Source organism: Crinia signifera, chromosome 5 (genome assembly GCF_055691185.1).
Source record: "Crinia signifera chromosome 5, ASM5569118v1, whole genome shotgun sequence".
NCBI lineage: Eukaryota > Metazoa > Chordata > Amphibia > Anura > Myobatrachidae > Crinia > Crinia signifera.
The window spans coordinates 124,465,941-124,490,598 of record NC_139221.1 but is presented as its reverse complement, the minus strand read 5'-3'; the positions used below and the strand labels follow the sequence as shown (position 1 = coordinate 124,490,598).

General features: G+C 41.1%; 1 protein-coding gene and 1 long non-coding RNA gene across 2 annotated transcripts; both read right to left on the bottom strand.

Moving 5' to 3' along the window:
• Window positions 1–8,433: 8,433 nt before the first annotated feature.
• LOC146079540 (uncharacterized) lies at window positions 8,434–10,825 on the bottom strand. The gene is made up of 3 exons (XR_014474597.1): window positions 10,802–10,825; window positions 9,041–9,151; window positions 8,434–8,678 (listed from the first exon to the last, which is right to left on the bottom strand). It is a non-coding gene; the product is annotated as an uncharacterized LOC146079540 (long non-coding RNA).
• Window positions 10,826–15,273: 4,448 nt separating this feature from the next.
• NRN1 (neuritin 1) lies at window positions 15,274–23,838 on the bottom strand. The gene is made up of 3 exons (XM_083187985.1): window positions 23,556–23,838; window positions 19,009–19,153; window positions 15,274–16,484 (listed from the first exon to the last, which is right to left on the bottom strand). Exons 1-3 carry the CDS (start codon window positions 23,608–23,610, stop codon window positions 16,250–16,252), a joined length of 435 nt encoding a protein of 144 aa, XP_083044111.1. The 5' UTR covers window positions 23,611–23,838; the 3' UTR covers window positions 15,274–16,249.
• Window positions 23,839–24,658: the final 820 nt, after the last annotated feature.

The window sequence follows — 24,658 nt, the reverse complement described above, 5'->3', positions numbered from 1 at the left end:
GGGTAATCTTGCTCGATGCCAAGGGGGACTAATACTGCTCATTGCCAAGGGGGATGAGCTCGTTGCCAAGGGGGACTGATCTTGCTCGTTGCCAAGGGGGACTAATCTTGCCCGTTGCCAAGGGTGACTAATATTGCTCGTTGCCAAGGGGGACTAATCTTGCTCGCTGCCAAAGGGGACTAATCTTTCTCGTTGCAAGGGGGACTAATCTTGCCCGTTGCCAAGGGGGACTAATATTGCTGGTTGCCAAGGGGGACTAACCTTGCTCGTTGCCAATGGGGACTCCCTCCCCCCCCTCCCCACCCGGCCGCCCACTCCCTGCTCTGTCCGGCTGAGCTGCCCCACTGTCCGCAGCTATTTTTACTTAAGTCTCCCACTGGACTGCTAGCCAGTAGGTGCTTACGGTCTAGCAGCCATCAATGCTGCTTCTGATTGGCTGCTGGACCGCAAGCGCCTATTGGCTAGCGGTCCAGCGGCAGACATAATGTGACGGACAGGGATTCTGAGCGAATCCGGGCAGAGCAGGGAGTGGGCAGGGGAGGGAGCAGGGGAGCGGGCTGCATGGCTCCGGTGCCCTTTGATGAGCTCATGCTTCGCCTTCCCTAAATTACAGACCATAGACTACAGGGTTACAGTAAATAGCACACTATTGCCACTAAGATGCATAGGAGAGCACAAGTCTCGACAACATTTATATATTTATACAACATAGTATCCTAGAGCACTATCTGTGCCTGTAATAGAATAGACATGCTGCTCTACAGCTACACCTATGGTCTCAATGATTTTATCTACATCATCTAGGTTTGGGTGCTCCCCAAGAACACTGGTGACCCTTCATAACTTATTTTTTAAATGTATCTGCAAGGTACATTTCCATGTGACATAGGGCCTTATTCTGGTTCACTTCTTCTGGCAAATTCCTCCTTAGATGGACAAAACAATGTGCACTGCAGGGGGGCAGATGTAAAATGTGCAGAGAGAATTAAATTTGGGTGAGTTATTTTGTTTCTGTGCAGGGAAAATACTGATTGCTTTATTTTTACACTGCAATATAGATTTCAATTTGAAGTAAAACCCCACCCAAATCTAATACTCTCTGCACAAATAACATCTACCCCACCTGCAGTGCACATTGTTTTGTCCATCTAAGAAGGAATTTGGCAGAAGGAGTGAACCAGAATAAGGCACATAGTCCTATTAGCCCATTATTTGGGGAAGCCCATACTAGGCCCTACATTACATATTTTCTTAATATGAATAAAGGACTTCATACTTTTGTGCCCCTTTCCCACTGCAGCCTTAAAACGGTATATTGCCGATTTTTGAGGGCAAAATACCATTTAAGGCTGCAGTGGGAAAGCGCCAGAGTTGAAATACCGTTTAAAGTTAAACGGTATTTCAACCCGTTTTCAAAGCAGAGTCCTACATGGCTAAATAACGTTTAAGAGGCAGTGGGAATGCCTCTTAAACGTTATTTAGCCTCCAGGCAGTCCCAGTGCCTGATGAAACCTAGTAGTTCGCACTTTGTGCATGTGTAATGTGTGCACGTGCATACTAATGAGCCGCTAATTACATATGCGCATATGTAATGATCGGCTCATTAGTATGCACGTGCACTCATTACATATGCGCACAGTGAGAACTATTAGTTCTCATCAGGCACTGGGACTGCCTGTACCCTGCATGGACCCTGCAATGACCCCCGCTGCCTCCCCACTGCCCACAGGTAAGTACAAGGGGAGGGGAGGTGGGGGCACAGGGCAGGCAGGTAGGGGGGGGGGGGTTAGGCACTATTTACACTGCGGGGGGATTAGGCACTCTTTACACTGGGGGAAGGGGGGGGGTTAGACACTCTACATTATACACGGTTCACTGCAATGGGAATGGTACTTAAATGGTATTTAAAACGGTAATCTGCTGCAGTGGGAATGCTAATACCGTTTTAAATACCATTTAAGATTACCAGTACTTTAAACTGGTCTGCAGTGGGAAAGCAGCATTATTTACACATATTTTTATTGTGTATTGCTGTAGCTGTTTTCTAATGGTATTGTTATTCTTCACACACCAGTATACACTGTACATCCAGTAGTGGCACTTGCCCTTTAAAAGTGAGCAGTGGTGACACAGTGGTATTGGTGTTGCATTCACTATATACTGTAATACAGTCTGGTGAAATGAGACGCTCAAGGACACGTCCTTTTCTAATGTGGGACAAAGAGAGAATACGTGCAGAGATGGTGCACATGCTCAGTAAATCTCTTTAGTCAAAGGTTGTGTTATGCTATCAGTGCAGAGAGGGACAGGGAGTCGGGTGGAGAGTTTGTGGGCTAAAAACTGTCACAGCTTAAAGTGAAGTAAAAACTGTCACAGCTCAAAGTGAAAGTACATTGCAGAAGCCATCATTTTTAATGGGCTTTTGGTACTCTTTACCTAGCACGGCGCCCATCGCGGCCATCGCGGGCATTGAATGCACTTAAAAATCGGGTGCGACGCGACCGACGCGATGCCCGCGATTTCCCATAGGGAACAATGTTAAATTTCTTAATTGACCCGATTTTTCTGTTCAATGCCTCAATTGACCCGATTTTTCCATAGGAAACAATGTTAAATGGCCTACAGAGGCCAAATAGGCACCCTAAAGTGTGAAATGGCCCCCACAATTGTTAACGCCACCCCACAATCACGATCAACGTGAACCCGAAGCGTGGCGAGCGCAGCGAGCCCGCGAGGGGTGGCGGTACGCGTCCTACGACCTTTTCATACCCCCACTATCCACGTCAGCGTGGAGTTGAGAATAGAATAGTGTGGCGAGCGAGCCAACGAGCCCGAAGCGTGGCGAGCGCACGCGGATACCTGTGAAGCCCGCGAAGGGACGCGGATACCTGTGAAGCCCACGAAGGGACGCGTTTACCTCGCCATGCTTCGGGCTCGCTGCGCTCGCCACACTATTCTATTCTCAACTCCACGCCAACGTGGATAGTGGGGGTATGAAAAGGTCGTAGGACGCGTACCTCCGCCCCTCGCGGGCACGCTGCGCTCGCCACGCTTCGGGTTGACGTTGATCGTGGGGTGGCGTTAACAATTGTGGGGGCCATTTCACACTTCAGGGTGGCTATTTGGCCTCTGTGGGCCATTTAACATTGTTTCCCATGGAAAAATCGGGTCCATTGAACAGTAAAATCGGGTCAATTGAGAAATTTAACATTGATCCCTATGGGAAATTGCGGGCATCGCATCGGTCGCGTCGCACCCGATTTTTACTGCATTCAATGGCCGCGATGCCCGCGATTTTTTTACCTGCGATGCCCACGATCAAAATCGTGGGCGCCGTGCTAGGTAAAGAGTACCGGGCTTTTCACTAGTTCACAACAATGATAAAATATAAAGGATGTTTTTACCACCTAGTCCAACCAATTTGTTATTTAGATAAATAATAATGCAATGTGGAATAGTGCTTTTCAGTCGAGTAACAACCGAATAATATCACTCACAAAGAACAAAACAACTATTTTCAAATGTGTTTGGCTGTGTTATTCTAGTGACCTGTTGACTGCATCACCCAGTCGGAGTCAAATATAGCAACCGTAAACAGAATAATATATCAGGAGCTCAAATTCCCAAGGCAGAAATACATGGATAAAGAGATTAAAAGACAATAATAAAAGTACCTTTCACCTCTGCTGTCTGTGTGGGAACTATTCTACCCTGCAAAGTTAACATGGACATACAAGAAAGGATATGTCATTCAAAACTATTCCTATTAAATGATAAATAATATATTAAACATAAATTCAAATACATGAGCACAATATATTCAGCAATAATTAGTAACATAAGTTTTCTCCTTCCATTTGTAGTTAACAGTCAAAGGTGAATTGGTGAAATGTATTCAAATCTACATTGTTAAATATGATAATATTCCCAGGACAGTTCTGTTTTAAAAACATTAGTGTGTTCTGGTATCCAATATCATCTGAGTACTTAACGATTGAGGGCCAGCTAAATGTTTCACTTGAGACAGCATACAGGATTACAGCATACAGGATTACAGCATACAGGATTACTTCCATTTGTGACTAGTCAAGAGTATGACATTTCAAGGGTTGCAGAATAAGGTTAAAAATTGTTCCTAAGTACAAAGTGCTGTGGTAATACAAAGCTGCGTGGTAGTTTGCATAAGGTGATGGGCACTGTATAACATTATTCTTACCTATTTTAACTTCTCCATTGCGGTAGAAGCATGGAGGTTCAACCTGAATGGAACATCAGGGGATGGCAACGGACCACTAACTTCCATTATGTCAATTTAGCCCCATTCCCTCCTGAGCACCTATAAAAGCTTGTGATTATCTCTTGCCCGCTTTACTAGGGTGTGGGAAGGATGCAGGAGATAAGCCCGCTCTTCTGTGTTTGGAGAGGATGGGGGGGGGTTGCATGAAAATCAGGAGCCTCTGGCAACTTCTGGGAGAGTAGGAAAGTATGCCTATCAACAAACAAACAATTTTTTATAAAGGAGCATGAAATGGCAACGGATGTTTCCTGAAGTTAGGTACTGAACTTGGGGCTAGGCACTAGGGGGATGTTAGGGTTATGCGGCAGCAGGGGTGGGTGAGAGTAAAATTAAGGTTAGGGGTAGTGTAAAAACTTACCATGATGATGCCGATTTACATCATCTATATACTGTATATATGACTAGTATCCGTTTGTGTGTCTCCGAAATACTGTCATCTGTTGGCAGCGAATGAAGCTACATCTCTTTCTCTCTCACACATGCACAAACAAAGAGGCAATCACAAGGTAGCAGACTAGCTTTTGAAGCATTTGCTTCAAGTGGGCGCCCTAGTATTGAGATAATAAGCAAATATCCTGAAATGAATTAAAGTGTGCTTACTGTCAGCCTTAGGTTCAGCTATGGTGAGAAACACAATTTGTCTATGTCACTTCTGACCTGCAGCCTCCCTCACTAACTTTGCTGATCACGTTGACCAGATAAACAGGAAATAAAATTGTGAAGGTAAGAGATGTGAAAAATGATGGAAGAGAGAGAGTGGCTGAAGTAATCAGTGGCTTGCTGGAGCATACAGTATGTGGGAAAAAGAGGGTAAAGAGCTAGTAAGGAAGGAAGAAAGTTTTATTTATATAGCGCACCTTCTCTAACAGAACTCAAGGTACTTTACAGACACCAAAACAACGCACATAGGGGCTGATTCTGGTTGACTCGGTAAGCTGTGAGGATCGCAGCTTACCGAGTGCCAGATAGCCCGGCAAGCCGCCCTGACAAAAAATACCCCTCGCCGCCGTTTCCCCTTGCAACCATGCGAGGGAATGTGCACCAAAGACATATCCCCTCGCATGCGTCCGCTACAGGAGAACTCCTTCGATGGTCGCTGACCATCAAATGATTTCTCCAGGGCTCGTAAATAAAAGTCAGTGGAAATTAAGACGGGGGGGGGGGGGGGGGGGGGCTGATGTCATAGGACAGCCTGTCCTATGACATCAGCTGACTGCCTCCGGCACATATTGACCTGCCCACATTCCCACGGGAACGCCCAGTGTTTTCATAGGGACACCACTGGCAACACCCGACCCCACCACCGCACGAAACCGGCCCTTCCCGCTCCCTGCGAATGGCTCGGCGACTATGCAAGTGGCCGAAGCCGTTCACAAAAGGGGATCCGTACATGCACATAAAAGACCATGCACGTCCCCCCAACCATCAGAATGGGCTGAAGTCGCTCCATTCTGAAAGGATGGGAATGATCCCCATAATACATAGGATTTGGGGAGTACAGCAATAGATAAGTCACATAGACCTAAAAGAAAGCCTTGAAAGCACAGTAGGCACAATGCAGTGTTGGTACAGACATTTTGGATAGTAGCTTCCACAAATTTGTATTCCACTCTCACAAGGTTGCAGGAGAGGCAGCCATCTTGGGTGCACTCTGTAGGATTACCCTGGGTGGAATAGGTTACCCCTAGAAGAAATGACACAAAATGGGGTGATTGCAGTGTAGAGCAGGATCCAAACAAGACAATCAGGTCCATTTATTATTTATCCCATCTAAAAGTGGACCAGATGAGGCGGCCATGTTGGGGACACCACGAAGGTCACACTGTGGGATTTGAGCCATATAAGGATCCAATGCACATATGGGAAAGTGGATGCTTATGAAGTAGTATGATACATCTATGTGAAGAACATCCCGCCCACAGAGGAACCATCCGAGGCAACCAGTTGGATTGCACTGCGTAGTTCACTGCTGGCAGGGTGTGCAATTTGTGGAGGTACACATTACAGGAATAGCACACTGTGAGGTGGAAGTACACTGTTGGAGGGGGAAAAAAGGACATGATAAAAACACCTTTGAGGGGGACCACACAAGGGGGATAATTTGGGAATCATTATTTTGATGAAGTCATAAATGTCCTGGTCTCATGGGAGCAGTACGGGGTGAGAAAGTGGACAGAGCTCTCTGAGGAAGCCACTGTTGTGGAGAAATGCGTTAGGGTTACTGTTGGAGACCCACTTTTATTCTGCTGGTGAAATGTTGTACTTCTTCCACTTACAAACCAGTCTTCAAATTTATGCAAATTTATGCTAACTGGTCGGAAGTCGATTACATATGGGAGACTGGGCCAGGACAGTAGGATTTATGGATATTTGAGAGCCTTACAAAAACTGAGTCTGAATTACTAAATAAAATGGATGGTAACTATATATGCCTTAAATTATACACTAATACTAATCCTTTTTGGAAATGACTAACTTGAGCCATAATTGGATCCATTTTTTTATATTAATTGCATGCAAATAGTGGCTAAATACTAACAAAATTACTGAATTAATCTGCACCTTCATGTTATGTCTGTGAATGTTTTGTTTGCTGCTTATTAATGTCAATTATTTATATGTATATCTATGTTTTATTACATTTTTATCTATTTGGAAAAAAATAAGTAGATTTTCATTCCAAGCGCAGGCTCTCTTCTCTTTTCTTCCATGTTTTTTTCCATGAGGGCAGAGTATCCCCTCAATAGACTGCTGCTTGGTTAGTCAAACCATAAGCGAACCCCCATTCCTTTTCTGTTAATATAATATCAGTACAAAGTCAAACAGTTGCGATAGCCTGCAGTAGTATTCTGAATAGGGTTACCTAATATAATAACAGTACAAACAGCTGCGATAGACTGCAGTAGTATTCTGAATAGGGTTACCTAAAATAATAACAGTACAACAGTTGCGATAGTCTGCAGTCATATTCTGAATAGGGTAACCTGTTGATTAACAGAGAGAAAAGAAGTTAATTCACAATCAATATCCAATTAAGTTATAACATAAAACGCTGGTATAATGCTGCTATTGATTTTAATCTGACCTTTTCTAACTAGACCTGGGCAGTTCAGTCTTTCCCATTGGGCACAATGGGCAGTTGCCCAGGGGGCCAAGGACCTAGGGGCCCAGCCCAATGGGAAAGACGGCAGCCAGGGTCTGGGTGGCGGGGATCCGATCATCCTCGCTGGGGGATCCGGGCAGGGGGATCAGGGGCGGCGGCTAGGAGCCTGAAGCGGCGAAGCGCTATTTGCCAGCGGGGGTGGGAAGCCTACTGAATTTGAAAAGACTGTCCGGAGACTGATTGGCTGAATTCAGCATCCGACCAGTCTGTTCAAATGCATCAGCACTTCCCACCCCATCGGCAAATTGCGCTGCGCTATCACTGTGACCAGTGCAGATCGCACACAGTCAGCCGCCGCCTGATCTGTCACTGCGGACCCAGCAGCTGGTGCTTCACTCCCGGCTGCGGCATGACAGGGTGCTGGCCTCCGGCTATGGCACCAATAAGATGGCTCTGAAGTACCTCAACCAGGACTATGAGACACTGAAGGCGGAGTGCCTCCAACCTGGGACCCTGTACAAGGACATCTCATTCCCGGCCATACACTCCTCCCTGGGGTTCAACGAGCTGGGAAAGAACTCATCCAAAGTCCAGGGGGTGGTGTGGAAGAGACAGACAGTGTCACTGCTACTCGGTGCCTTCCTCTCCATCCCTGCCTCCCTCTCCATCAGTGTACCTGTCAATCAGTGTGTCTCCATCAGTGCCTCCCTCTCTCTATCAATGTGTGCCTCCATCTCTCCCCATCACTGCTTGCAGAAGAAAAGCCAATGACATGCACATTCGAATGAAAATGCAAACCAAACTTGACAGTAATTTAGCAGCTCTCTGCAGTATGATGGCGGACCGCCTACACAGTGGTGTCAAACTCATGGCCCTCCAGTTGTTGTGGAACTACACGTCCCATCATGCCCTGCCACAGTTTTAGAAATCCATTATATAAAATATGTGGCAGGGCATGCTGGGACATGTAGTTCCACAACAGCTGGAGGGCCATGAGTTTGACACCACTGGGCCCTACAGTATTACTTCTCACTAGTGCTGTTCTGTAGCTCACTAGTGTATATTATTTGCATGTTGCACAGTAAATTGATGTCAAGCACTTTAGAGCAGATGAAATACTTTATTGGAGAAAGGTCTGATGGCATTGGCGAGGTCAGAAGTGCTTCTTTCTCCAAACTTTTCCAGTCCTGAAACCAAGCAGTCTTTCATCCAGTGAGGAAGGTACAGGAGCCTGGTCCTTATTGGCTGACTGGCATGTTCTTAGTTATTAAATGTGCTCTGTAGAAGCGATATCACTTTAGAATTAACTTTCATTAGAAAAACATATCTACAATTGGCAAATCTAAATAAAAATTAAAAAGCCATATATTCCATTCATATATCATTATGTTAGCCTGGAAACCTTGTTTAAGCAATAAATATGGAACCTCTCCATAAACCAATTAAAATGGTATTTTCTTCAGAATAACGTACACTGGTATCTCTGCTCAAACAGTTTATCACAGGGTAATAAAAGAATAGTATAGATAACTACTGCACACACTAGGAGCTGCAATAACGGTACAATCAATGAGGTGTCACCTGGCATATAAACTAATCATTACATAACAAAAAACTGTGTGATTTTATTGTAAAGTCACCTTGACAAAGACTTTCATGTTGAACCGCTTTGGTGGATGAGACAGGAGACTCTTTTCTACAGGACTTTGTTCCGCTGGAAGATCTTTTGGGATTATCTGGAATCCTTAAAACTGCAAAGCATGTTATGCTGTTACTCAAATGTGGTACAGTTTGGAGACTGGTTTGTTTGATTTTATACTGTGAAAATAAATCTGAATTCCTATATCTTTATGAATTATCTGGTCTATATATTTAGATACTACTTGCATTCTAGAGTAAAGGTCCAGTTGAATCAAAGGGACATGCAATGCCTCTTTTCACCTATAGAGGTTGAGTGCAATTAAGGAGACTTCCATCACTTATATTTCACAGTACAGGTTGAGTATCCCTTATCCAAATATCCGTTATCCAAATCATTCCAAAAACATAGTGTCCAAAATGTCCTTTTTTTGCTGAAATCATACTGGGTACATCTGTAACTGCCACTACTGGGGAAATGATATGTAACTGGCACATAGGGCCAGATGCGCTAAGCTTCAAAAGTAATAAAATGGAGAGTGATAAACCAACAGCCAATCAGCTCCTGCCTAGCACAGTATGTGACATGTCAGGTAGAAGCTGATTGGCTGGCTGTTTATCACTCTACATTTGATCACTTTTGAAGCTAAGTGCATCTGGTCCTAAATATGTGCAAGAAAATGATTGCTTGGCATTCAAGTTTAGTGTCTGAGATAGTACACCAACTTTTTTTATGTTTTAAAACCGCTTCATGCACAAATAAAATATATTTTGTGTGTATTTCATGTGTTTGATGTGCTTATACAACATAAATAAATAGATACCTCATTCTAATATAAAAATATTCCAAAATACAGAATATTATGTTGTCCAACATGCTTCTGGTCCCGAGCATTTTGGAAAGCGATACTCAACCTGTATTATGCTATGAGACATAGGTCTCTTTCTGTTTACATGTTACAGACTCATTTAATGTAATGCCCCTTTCCCACTGCAGCCTTAAACCGGTATATTGCCGATTTTTGAGGGCAAAATACCGTTTAAGGCTGCAGTGGGAAAGCGCCAGAGTTGAAATACCGTTTAAAGTTAAACGGTATTTCAACCCGTTTTCAAAGCAGTGTTTTAAACGGTAATCTACCGTTTAAGAGGCAATGGGAATGCATCTTAAACGGTATTCTTAATGTAAACAGGCTACAATTCAAGCGATTGGTTGTTTCCTGTGTTGTGACACTCCCCACAACCCTGAAAAGCCCATTAAAGTCACAGGCACTCATTTGTGCTGTAAAAAACGTTTTGAAGAGCTAAAACGTTTTACCTGCAATGGGAATGGTACTTAAATGGCATTTAAAACTGTAATCTGCTGCAGTGGGAATGCTAAATACCGTTTAAGATTACCTGTAACTTAAAACGGGTCTGCAGTGGGAAAGCAGCATAAGTTACTTCTTTCAGTTTATTCCTGTGGCTATATGTGAATGGAGCTCTATAAGTCTTTGTGGCGATTACATATGACCACACATTGGGGGAAATTTACTAAGATGTGTATTCTACTCCACATGTGATGTTGCTATGGGCAACCAATCATAATCTACTTCTTATTTATTGAGCACCCGCTAGAAGATAATAGACAGGATCTGATTGGTTGCCCATAGCATCATTACATGTGAAGTAGAATACACATCTTAGTAAATTTCACCCAATGTGTTTTGTAAAAATAAAGAAGACACTGGTTTGTATTGTTACCACTTTTTTTTATCACACTGTACCGATTTTTACTTTTTCTTTTCCTCATTCATCCCTTCCATGAAACTGGCCACTAAAAAAAAAAGAGTCATATCATCTGTTTTTTTTGTTAACATATGGCAGTGTGCATTTTCAATGTTACTATTATTGTGGGTGCTCACTTTTACATATTAATGGATTCATTTATAAATGGTAAAACTCATTGCGCATGCTAAACCTCATTGTAAAGGATAAATGATGGTCCAGCCAATCAGTCCAGTAACTGTTTTCTGTTCAGCTCCTAACTGCAATGTGCCTGCAAAATTACAGTTTGGTGCTGATTTATCATATGCAAGTTGACGAGTTTTATCAGTAACAATGGGGCAGATGTATTAAGCCTTAACAAGATATAAATGCAAGGGTGATAAGGAGAGATAAACGTCCAGCCAATCACCATGTTACAGGCTGTGTTTAAAAAAAACTAGTAAGGAGCTGATTGGCTGGACGTTTATCTCTCCTTATCACCCTTGCATTTATCTCTTGTTAAGGCTTAATATACTGCCCCAATGTGTTTTATCGCTCATTAACAAATGAGCCCTAAAGTCTGTAAAATCAGAAGATATAGGGGCCCATTTATCAAGCAATATTTGCGGCTAAATCCGCAAATATTAAGAATCACCTAAATGTATAACAGGGGACTAAATGTAAAACAGGGGACCGCAAATATTCGGGGGTTAACCGCAAATATTAAGAATCACCTAAATGTATAACAGGGGACTAAATGTATAACAGGGGACCGCAGCAGGAATCTCCGATCCCTGCTGCAATCCCCCCCCCCCCCTGCAGCGCCGCCGGCCGCATCCCCCATAGGTTTCTATGGGGGATGCGAAGCTGCCTGATGTATCAACATCGGGCAGCCCGGCATCGCAGCCCTGGGCTATCACCATTCTAATGTGGCGATAGCCCGTTGTAGCCTATGGCTACATATCGCACTGCCCGAGCGGCAGTGCAGTCAGCGGGGGGGGGGGGGGTCAGCGCGTAACCGCGCATGCGCAGACCCCCCCCCCCCCGACTTCCGGGTGAGGGCTTCGCAGGGACGGGCTCCTTTCGGAGCCCACTCCCTGGCAGATGATACATTTGGGCGTAATATTCCGCCTAGATCGCATTGTAAATGCGATCAATGATAAATGGGGGCCATAGACATTTATGTTCCCGCTAATGAGTCAGTTCTGGACATAAAACCCCTACAGTGGTGTTTAGATAAAACAAAAGGTTATAATAACATATGAAACATTAAAAGGTGAAAACACATTGTCATAGACTAAACAGATTATAGAAGGAAATGATTACTGGTTGCATTCAGCAGAACGTTATTCACATCATCACATTTTGCAAAGCAATATCTCAAAAGCTAAAAATTGGGTCTTTGCAGATGCAACTCTGCCAACATTTAAGCGATTCAGCTGTCAGCATAATATATAGTATGTGTAAATGTAGTGCCAGCATTACCCATGTGACCTCTCCAGCAGTACTACCCAAGGCAGCAGCTTCAGGGAGGATGGATGACAATGCTGAGCGCCTTTACTCTGTACACAGTAAGATTTTATTTACAGCTGGATATCAGGTCATGTGCAGATGACATGCTGGAATGCATTTTCAAGGACACAACTGAACTACAATAGCTGTGCAAAATGTCAGAACCTGCCTTGACTGGAAATAAATTCAGAAACACGATAACACTCACAAATCTGTAGCCTCATACATTACAATGAGAGAGAGAGAGAGAGAGAGAGAGAGAGAGAGAGAGAGAGAGAGAGAGAGCGAGCAGAAAATGGATAACAGTTGAGTTTTGTAATTGTGAATGGAAACCCCAAATTACTTTCTATTTAAAAAAAAAAAGAAAAAAGGACAGCGAGCCCCTTTCACATTGCAGTTTTAACACGGCATATTGCCGATTTTTAACTGCTTTAAAACGGTACCAGCTGCAATATGAAAGCTCCACAGTCAATTTACCGGTTACAAAATACCGGTATTTTGAAACGTGTTAAAAGCAGGATCCTACACGTTTCAGAGCCTTTTTCCCTGCAGTCTGAACAGCTCAGAAACGGTATTTGCTACAAATGATAACCACACATTATCCCCGCCCACAAGCAGGAAAAAAACATTTAAAATGACATTGTATGGCTTTCTATGGGTGAAACGGGTTGAATCTGAAGGTACAAAAATGGTATTGAAACTGCAATATACCTTTACAACATGCAATATGAAAGGGGTGTAACTGGCTTTTGACCCATTTAAAAAAACGTTTACAAAAACGAGTTGAAAGCAGTTTTTTTGCAATGTGAAACCAGCTTCAGAGGCACATAAACCTGCTTGGAACGTGTTTCATTTCCAGCACAATTAGCACTGTGGGCATGAGAAGTGCAGCTCTAGACTTGCGAGTCCCCTTGTACTGCCTGTAATGAGATCCAGGGTGTGGGAGAAAGGAGGGTGAGAGTACTGTAGCTTGACATGATTCAGCTGAAGCTTCTACTTTGCCTCGGGCTGCCGGCTAAGGAAAGGAGTCTGTAATATTGGCCAACTGCTTCTTTAGAAAAGGAAAGTACTGTAGTGCTTATTGGTTTAGTGGGAAGGTCCCAGAGGACAATGTGCCCTTATTTCTGAGCCCTGCTACTTATATTTAGTTCCGTTATATAGAAGCAAACATATGCACTACAATGGCAAGTATTCTCCAGTTACCACATCTTGCAAACACAAGGAGAGAATATGGCAACAACATATAAATGCATACTAAATTTGTGTTCTATTAAACTGCACTACAATTATTGCTTATATAAGTACAGTACTGTTATTTCGTCCTCGCAACATGGAAATATTTTGTTGTTATACATTTAAAATAATATTTAACAATATGTTAACCAATATAAAAAGTGCATCCATTACAACAACTGCAGAACGACACAGCACTGTCCTGGGAAATAACAGTTCTTATATAGAAGTAATCTTGTTATGTAAAGGTGACTGTGCTTCCCTGTGACTCTGCATTCTGCCTGTGGCTGGGTCTGTGCAGGAACATTCGCCTGGTAATGAGAGTCACATCTGCATTATAACAGTGAGACAAGATTTCCCAGGAGAATATATTTTTTCATTGAACATTTTTTTTTTAAATGCTAACAAGATTGACATTAAAATCGAAACATGCTACAGCCGGGTGTGAAGTAATATGCATTTCACCCTTCGTTTCTGTTAATATTTCATGTAAGGTGGAACATATCCGTGCAGTATCGCTGTGTACAAGATGTGCCTTAAATACTGCATACTGTACGTGAGCTATATTTAGATACATGGGTATCATTAGGGGGATGTGAAATCACATGAGCTCACAGCGTCGTTCTCACTCAGAAACACCCTTTAATGCTGGTATCGCGCAATGTCCCTATAATAGCATTGAATATAAAATAAATAACTATAATGACACATTAAAACCGGTTATCTCATGATTTCATTCGGATTCAGAACGTGCTTGCTCCGAGTATACCAATGTGATACAATACATTGAAAGGTCACCTATAAATATCACAGTATTGAACTAGTGAATCCTTATCTGCTTTAGCGCATAGTGCAGTACAATACAGATATTTGTGTGCATGGTCTTCATCTTACCGACAGTGTCATCTTAAGCTTCCAAAGAGATGGCTTCCTTTGTTATAATGCATTTATGGAACAGAAGCCTCCAGAGAGTTGCCGAATGAAATAATCCTCTTGTACTTGATGTATAGTATGCTAGTTTCCTTTTGAGTACATACATGTGACTTTATAGAAAGAGATGGGATTTATTTTTTGATTGAATAGATGAAAAAAATACAGTTAATGGACATCAAGAAAATTGTAAAGGATCAAATGGCATTTTGTTGGTTCTCTCTGTCTGGTGCTGGCTCTCACTGGTTAAACTCACAAAGGTTTGTGTTGATGCTTTGATGTGTATACACAAGTATACTTCCCCTAGACATCAGAGCCTATAAACAGAAAAGGTTAGAGCATTTTCCTCTGTTAAATCAATAGTGCTAGTCTCCTCGCAAATTCAGCCGAGGTGCCTTATTAATTATGAAACGACTCATCTGATCTCAAGAACTGCCAGTATACTGCTGCACCTTTGCAGACTTGATAGTGGTGACCTTTTGTTCAACAAAAGCTGTTTTCCCCGCACTCTCCCTGTGTTATTGTGCACCCCCCACACTCTTACCCATTTCTCCCTACTTCACTGTCTCTGTCTTGCACACCTTATCTCGGTCTCTGTCCCCCCCCCCCCCCCACCCCTCTCCTCCTTTCCCCAATCTGTCATCCTCTCTCTTCCTACACCATTATACCCTAGTTATATTCTCTGTTGCAGTATCATGGAAAAATCTACTGTCATTATTTAATATCTGCATTCACTGTATATAACAACAAATATCAGCAGTTTTCCATCCATAAATGTCATACATTTTTATAGTAAATATACAATTATAATAAAGGACACGTTTTTGAAACAATAATTTTATTTAATATCTCATACTATACTTTGTAGCAAATATTTTTTTGCTGATTTGGGTTTATAATAAACTTTATTTTAAATTACATTTATTTATTTTAAAATCAAGGCTCTCTTTTTTTTCTGTCAAAATGTTGTACTTTATAACTATTTGTACGATTATACATTTACTCTCCCGTTTGTGGTTTACACTGTAGGATACTTCATAATATGTGTAACACCTAAATCAAGGGGAAAAAAATAAAGGCAGTGAACTTTGAAATATATGTTGGCAACAGCAGGTAAAGCTACACTCCCTCAGCAGTCCATACATCATACCTGCCCCATCAGTAACGCATCCAGCCATTCACTGAGTAACCAATGTATCAGTGTTCCCCTTGATAGATACAACTTATCATTGCTGCAGGTAGAGCTGTTCTTTCCTTCGTTACATCATTGTATTCTGATGAGGAAACCATGATACGGTGTGGAGAGGGGCTATGGTGAACATTAGAGATTGTGATTTGACCATATGTTTCACAAGTGAACATCTACAGCACATCTTCCATATGTGACAGGTACCTTGGCATTTTTCGGCATGTTGTTTATTCAACGATGAGCCCGTTTCCGTTTCTGCCTCTTATTAGTATTATTATTAATATTATTATTATTGTTATTATTATTATTACTGGTTGGCCGAGGGCCTTTCCTGAGTTTCTTTTGCAAAGAAATATAGGGCTCTATTTTGCTGTGTGAAGATGTAAAGCTGAGGTCCGGTTTTGGCTGTTGTTGCTCACTGTTTGGTAACATTTGGCAAACAAAACGCAAATGAAAGAACATTATTTTTCTTTTCCCACAATCCTAGGAGGTTATTTTTGAACGTCATAGAGAACACAACGTCCCCGGACAACGGATAGGTGTTTCCTCTAGAAATCCAGCAGATGGCGAGACTAAAGCGAGGATTCCTGTAGCTTTGGGTCTACTAGAAGAAGATCCAGTTAAGTAGAGCAGATAGAGACACCATGAGCAAAGGCAGGATGGCTGGATGAACTGGTCGAGGGCTGGCTGATCCACTAGATCCACCGCACATTTGGAACAAGCTGCCTTCAAAGTTGAGTTTTTTGGAATCCTTTTTCAGTTTTTCCCACATGTCTGCAGCCCCTTCATGACAATCTGCGAACACGGTGACAGCACAGACATGAAACTCATTCCAGTATCTAGATGAAAAATCATAAATGGACACTATTAGTTTAATGCTGTCCTTCAGTCCTACAGTACATTCAGTGGCTAAAATAATAAAATATGTAGATTTGATCCCTCAAAAAAAATCGTGATGTAAACAGTTTAATCTGAAGTATGTCATGTTGGATAGTGGAACAGAAGAGTGTTTAGCAATGGTTCCCAAACGTTCTTGACCAGGGCGCCATAGAATATCAGCAATTTTTCAAGGCACCCCATGTCAAAAAGTTTCTTACAGCAAATGATGCTTCCCTATCACCCTCAGCTTCAGGTTTATGTGGTTGGGAACAGTACAGATCTAATTGTCCATACATTAAATGATTGGTAGCCACCAGCACTGGTTTTGCCTATCACTTTGAGCATAAACAATTTGTTTTGGTTGCGGACCCCCAACCCTAGTCACCCTTGCAAATATCCTGAGGCACCCCAGGGTGTCTAGGCATGCAGTTTTGGGAACCACAGGTGTATAGGTTAAGTGCAATGCTTGTGTTGAAATCTGAACATACTTAGGTTAACCTTATCCCTACTGGTATAGTAAAGGATTCTGTTGCATAATGTATCTACATACATACAGATAGATAGATAGATAGATAGATAGATAGATAGATAGATAGATAGATAGAGCTATTATCTATATATAATGCACATTCATCAATTGGCTCTGTAATTAATGAGCATCATTGTTTGAAAGTGACATTTCTCAGTAATACATCCTAATTCATGCCAAGCTCTGTTCCTCGTGTAAAATAAAAATATTGGAAGTACAAGATATGTGAAATGGCCATTGTACATATGTACTAGCAAAACCAAGTTACAAATAAGTTTTAATGTGAGTGCTATTAAAACCACATCTGATCATAAATCTCTATGAAATCCGTGTTTATTCACAAATACATCACTACAAGAAAAAAAAAAAACTTTATTAGTCATTCCTCTTCGGGTTTATGTAGAAATAAAAACCCTCGATTAGTTGTCCAAGTGCTCTTCTGAGCTATATCATACCAACTATCCTATCGATTGTATGGCAGCAGAGTCATAGCATCTGCCATTTTCAGCATCTCTCTATTAGACACGTGGCATTCCTTTCAGTTGTGGTTTATCAGCTTAGATCAAATTGCACTGTGTAGAATTATGTTCCAAAACCAATATATCTCAAGGAGTCAATGATATGCACGCGTGTATTCCCACTGGGTAAGAGGTTTAAAATAGCTCTCTGACCCGTGCATCCCTTTATCTACAGATCTGTAATCTCGCCCATGTTTTCCCTCCCCTCTCTTCCTCTTCCACCCTTTCTGCGTGTGCATGAGAGTGTGTTTCTTTCCCTGTCTGTGTACTTTCTCCTTCCATGCCATGATTTATACTTAGCTCCTGTGTGCCTTCATGTAAAATAGTCCCACAGAATCTAATTTATGAGCACTCCAAGTATGATTTAAACCATAATTTTCTACATTCGTAATAAATAATGAGATGTTGAGATGCTAGGGAAGCTTAAAGTGTCCCTGTTACAATATATCGCCTGTAATTGCATTTCCCACAGGAAAACTAGCTCTTCCATAAATTATTTTCAAACACAAAATGAAAAAATGAAAAAAAAAAAAAAAAACCCATCACTAGCTTTGGGCTTTAATATATAATGTTGTAAAAATAATGGTAAAATACATAAATTCGATTTACTATTTTATTTCCATAGTTATGTCAAGCGAGCAACAACAATAATAATATCCTGATTTTTTTTTTAAATCACATTAATGTCTTTTTATACACTAATCAGTGTAAATTTAAAACAGAATACAGTAATTCTAACAATTCTAACCTGTATATCTTGGGTGCGTTTAACATTCATTTAGCTAAATCAATCACTATACTATTTACTATATACAAATATTACCAATAATTGACTTTGAATTTTGTTTTTACGATTCATTTACACAAGTGCAATCGTTCTGGGAACTTGTAACTTTAATTAAAAATATATTAAAAATGAATGAAATATTGCATAATTAGCCTCTCTAGAGTATGATGAATGAATTCTGAAGGACCCCACTAGCGACATATTCTACTAGAAATTGTCCATTTTAGTTTATCTGGTCAGGAGTAGCTCTAAACATCCCTCGGAGGTTAATATAATATGATAATTGTAATATATGTGCATTGAGTGCATGGATTTGGTCGTTTCATGCTTATATGAAATGCGAACTTTCACCGTACAAACGTATTTGAAATGGCAAATCTTGCATTTAGGTTCTGTGGTTGGTGCCTGACTACACACTACCTACTCATTCTAGGGATGTGGGGAAAGGAATTGCAAATTCATTAAGAGGGTAACTTAAAGTCAATAACTGAGTAAGTGTGTGTGTGTGTGTGTGTGTGTGTGTGTGTGTGTGTTGCACTAGAGCCAACTTCAACGTCTGATTTGGGGGCGGCGCCATATAATGTAAGGTACAGCAACTCGTCATTCTTAAACACAATAAAGGGAAATCAAGCTAACATTTGGGAACTTACGAGCAAATGGTGTTGAGGTTTTTCTCTTCGTCCACACCTTGCGAATAGGTTTCCATTTTATCGCCCATCGCGAGCAAACAGTTGGAGAAGCCCTTAAAGACCGCATCGCACTTGTCTGTCGCCCTCACCGCCTGCAGCAGGTATGCTGGGGACAGAGATCAGCACCACGTCAGTAGGACAGCTCCACGCTGAGCACCCAGCTTATACTCAATGACTCGGTCACACATGTATCATGTCATTCAGGCTGTTGCTTATTGTAAGCGTACAACAATTGATTTGCATTCCCCAATTCATGACAAACTTATTTCTAGACATGATTTGAACTTTTGTCCTTTAATTTCAGGTCCCACAGCCATTGTATGTGCAGTAATGTTTCGAACAAGTCTCTAGATATTTGAGCAAATTGCCGCATGCCTAATTGCCACACATTCTATTAAAAATGATAACTAATTATAGTTCGAACAAGAAAGTGTCATACTTTCCATGGGCCAGATGCACTAAAGTGATGAAGTGGAGAGTGATAAACAACCAGCCAATCAGCTCCTAACTACCATGTTACAGGCTGGGTTTGAAAGATGACAGGTAGAAGCTGATTGGCTGGTTGTTTATCACTCTCCACTTTATCACTTTATGAAAATGAATGCATCTGGCTCCTTAAATGATACTTATTTTTGTGCCCTGCAACAATATTCTGTACTGTATCGATATATACTGTAGAGGAATAGGTTACAAAGCGGGGAAGTACATAGTTAAACGCCCTTTATGGAGTGAATCCTTCTCATTTATCTACTGTATATGTAATAGAAACAAATCCGAATCTGCTTAAAAAGAACACACCAGGCATGAATAAATCATTGTCCTTAACATCAAATAACTGCTAAAGGCAGGTGTGTGTGTGTGTGTGTGTGTGTGTGTGTGTGTGTGTGTGTGTGTGTGTGTGTGTGTGTGTACATCTGAAAAGTGAATATTCCCAGCGTCGCGTATTTTATTAAGAGGTGATAAAAGATATTACAAAGATAAATTCCCTTGGATTCTACATAGAGACGCCTGGGCTGTACAATAGATGCTGCAGTGATCAGACAGAGAGCCATCTTTCAGGGGGGCGGGGGTTCTGTTTTTTAGATGCAAGCTATGCTGTGATATTTCTGTGTGTTTGTGTGTGTGGGTCTGTGTGTGTGTGTGTGTGTGTGTGTGTGTGTGTGTGTGTTACCACGAGAGAAACACGAACGTTATACACATACACAATGAACATTTTGCTGAATGTGTAGTGTTTCTAAATATATAACAACAGCACAATATCGATATTAAATTCTAGCTTTTGTTTTCCATTTCCTCTAGCAAATGCACCCAGGCAGCTATCATTAAATATGCATGCACACATTACCACATTCCTTTCATCCTCTGCTCTACCAGACTCCAGCTTCTGTAAAAATCACAGTACTGTAAAAGCAAACTGGTATGGTGATTACGTCCATGGTCTGCAGTGTACACACACCGGACATCCATTGTGCACCCTCTACACAATATATGTGTATAAGATTTAATCTAGTGTTGTCCCTAAAGAATATATATTTTAAAAAGCTCACAAGCTCTGATTCATTAAATGCTTTTAAAACGAGTGTTACTTTAATTAAATCCCCTTATTATAGTGCAAGGTGTCGCAGGTTCGCATTAAGTGGGTCATTAATCTAAGTTTACAGGCCATCCTGGTGCCACACAACTGATCAATAAATAAAAGCCAGGGTGTTTAATTGCTAAAGCGATAGTGTAGTAAATTAGGCGCTAGTTTATGGATACAAATTTGCAGCCACATTATACAGCCATCAGAACTGGGCGTCCAAGACAGAGATAGATATGATCTGTAAATCCATTCTAATAATTCAAATTGGTATCTGCAAGTCTTGGAAACAGACACCCAAATGTGTCAAGATCAAAAAAATCCAGATATAAGAGTGAAGGTGACACCCTCTTCCTATATGTGTGATATAGTGTAGGGAAACTACAGCCCCCTCCCTGTTACACTGCTTGTGTTGCTGAAGTCTGGCTATTGCCATCATGATAGTATGTGACGATGAGTGTGTGAGGATGGCACACTGCAGCTATTCAACCATCAGCCTTAGACCAACAAATCAACAGTCCATGAATATGGATGCAACACAAACAAACAATCTAGATAAACACCAAATGCTCAACCATCATGATGGAGTATTATCCACAGAAAGACTTCTATAAATGTACTGTGTTGTGCGCATGCGCATCTTTATGTAGCATACTAGTTCACTGGACTTCATCGTCTTTCAGACATTTTTTTTTAACTTAGTTAATTCAAAACAAAGATATTTAATGGATCACACCCTATACTGCTAATGGGCAATTGATTAGGCAATTAGGTGGAAAAGAGTACATGCACCTTCAGATTGCACCTGAATTGCGGATATGTCATTGTTTTAGTTGCACACACACCTTGCAGCTAGAGTCAAATTGGCACTTAAGATCGTGCCAGCTAGAACGTTTCTTGCCAATGTAACCAATAATCTTCTTCGGAAACTAGAGGCAAAGGGACTACTTGACATGATGTATATGCCTACATACTGTATGTTGCATTAGGGCTAGTCCAGGAAAAAAATGCATACAATCATTTCTGTTTGGGTTTTACTGTCTGCATAGTGCAAATCTATCCCCTAAAGCAGTACCCTTGTGCAAACCAAGCAATGAATGCGTCAAAAAAAAATCACTTTACAAATCATGAAACGAATACAATAATAACAGTGATGGCAAATTCTGACAATACAACTTCCAATAAGAACGTTAATACTTTAGTTCTCAGAAACACACACAAAGGGCTCCAGATAAGTTTATTTTCCAATACTAGGATTTCCTTTACAAGATAAACATGAGTGCATCATTTCCAAACATTTCACCGAGATATACACAAGAATATCCGTATTCATATAATAATGGATTTTGCATGTTTCAGCCTATTTTAAAAAAATAATTTCGCCCAGAAAAAAGCTTTGCCTTTATAATTGTATATATAAATAGAGTAAATTTGCATATCCTGGTGGGAATAACTCATTTTTAAAACACCAATATTGTTGATTATTAACAATTTGTATTAGAGTATACTGTATAGTGTAACACACCATAAGGAAGCGAAGAAGTGCTCTGATCTGATCTGTTCTCAGATCCCAGGCACTGCTCCTTTTGTGCAATTAGCAAGCATTCTCAAATGTGTTGATGTCGGCATGTATAGTCGCTAATGTCATTACTGGTGTAAAGTCAATTCTGACGCCTCAGATCAAAGTCACAAGGGTGCCTGGATTCAACAGATCAGGATAACAACTGAGGGACGATTCCATCTCCCTTTCACCGCACATCAGCTACCTGCGCTTAATAAACAGCTATTTTTCTCACTTTATTGTCCCTGGGCTCATTAGCCGGGATTATTCTGGGAGACTGTGCGTTGTTAAGCACCCAGGCTGTCTTAATTGTGTCTTCATCTGTATACTTGTTTTTTTTTTTTTACTGGAAGTGCTAATTAAAATTTTTCTTTTCAGTCAGCTGTTCACTAATGTCCAAGGCCGTGTGGCAAAAGAAAACAGGTTCCCTTAACGGCAATGGAGGGGTGCATTGTTGTATTAATGCAAGAGCTTCTGTCAGTGGGGCCCATTTAGCACAGGGTTACAGAGATGTGCCAAGTGCATCCGCTGTCGCAGTGAGGTGACTGAATTTATTCTTGGGCAATGCTTATGGTCCACGGTCACTACAGTACTGTATCTGTGCAAATTACAATGGTCTGTCTGCATCAGCTAGGCTTGCATACAGTATATCCCTACGGCCATATATATATATATATATATATATATATATATATATACATACATACATATAGATGAACAGCTCCTCTATAAATATACGTTAACAATTCGGTACAATGAACACATATTAAGACTGATATATATATATATATATATATATATATATATATATATATATATATATATATATTTAATTCACATGCATATTGTTTAGTCTTAGAAGCACCTTACTGTGCTCTGGTTTACAAGCATGAATTGCTTTAAAGCAAGTACCCAGTATCCAGTATATACATGACAGATAAACAGATTTAGATTTGTATATACCAATTCTCGAAAGTCCAATAGACCATACTTTAATTGTATTGCAATCGTGTAAGCGAATATATATATATATATATATATATATATATATATATATATATATATACACACACACACGACATTCATATATTTTTAAATATGTCGGGTAAAACAAGTAAGAAAGCTTGCAATGTATATGATAATGCACATTGTATTGAAGAATACATTCTACAATTAAATAGTCGCTTCATTGTTATTTCAAACGAATCTTTTCTTGTTATTCTGCAGCTAAATCCATGCTGTCAGATTCATATAACGGAGCGGAACAAATAATGGGTTTATCTGACTGATATTTCTGGGATTCCATTCTAAAGGGATTTTATGGTTATTAGACAAACACAGGACATACAGAACTGAGCAGTCACTTACCTATCTGCACAGCAAGGACCAGTAGAATATATCTTCCGTTCAGATTAACTCCCATCCTACATTGAATAAAACCATTGGAGATTGTAGATTTTAATGTGTTACTTGGGAAATCCTGGGTGGGGATTGAAAACTAGGCATTGCAAACAAGTTCCAGCAGCTGACACTTTGCAGAGCCGGAGAGAGAAGGGAGAGGAAAGGGAGAGAGGAAGGGAAGAGCCTGGGATGGGTCACACCATTTGGAGAGGGGATGATGGCGAACAGCCCACGCCCACTTGCCCTTGCCTGGGACTGACATGAGGAGGCTGGCGAAGAACTACTTGCATTTATATGTGCGATGGAAGAGGATAGCCATTTATAGTCATCGGAGGCTGAGATCCTCCAGATATACCCACATTAATGAGCTGCCAGGGTGAGCACCCACCATACCTTGGACAAAATAGGCCGTCCCACTTGGGTGGAGGATGGGTTAACATTACATATGAGCTATAGAGTATCTGATATTTCCTCATCTTTCTGGATAGTCAAACTCTGATAATTTCACAGTGCTGGATTTACTAATAAGTATATGACAAATGTGTGTGTAGTCATTAATACGGAGATACATAGAGTCATCTTAATAAGATAATTAGGTTACAACTTATTCTGCAGCATCGGGCAACTCGATTTTCTTTCCAATTTTTATGTATATCTAAAAACCAAAGGGTTTAACCAGTTCATTTCAGGGGCATTTTTTAATGCTGCTCTTTAAAAATATATTTTTTTTGTCTGTATCTAGAGATAGTGTTATAATCCCGCTCATCTATCCTACTTTTTAAGTACTTAATATGTATATTATGTGTCGACACCTCCAATTAGCCCAATGTGTAGTAGTCTGCACATAATGCTCTTAGTAAAGGGATCATGTAAAGAGGCAAAGGCGATCAAGGTGTGCTGCAAGTGAGCAGATTACAGGGAACAGGTTGGTGTGATGGGAGCCGGTGCCACTACAGGGAATTGCTGCCAGTGACAACCCTGGCTCTCAGAAGCTCTCAAAGATACCCCCCCCCCCCCCCCTCCTGTCTGGGAGCTGGGAGGAGCTGATGGCAAGATGATGTAATCGATCT

Coding starts and splice junctions, on each gene's coding strand:
- NRN1 (XM_083187985.1), bottom strand. CDS start 23,610: ATGGGAGTTAATCTGAACGGAAGATATATTCTACTGGTCCTTGCTGTG. Junction 19,154..23,555: donor GGTCCTTGCTGTGCAGATAG/GTAAGTGACTGC, acceptor CTCTGTCCCCAG/CATACCTGCTGCAGGCGGTG. Junction 16,485..19,008: donor AACCTCAACACCATTTGCTC/GTAAGTTCCCAA, acceptor TTTTTCATCTAG/ATACTGGAATGAGTTTCATG.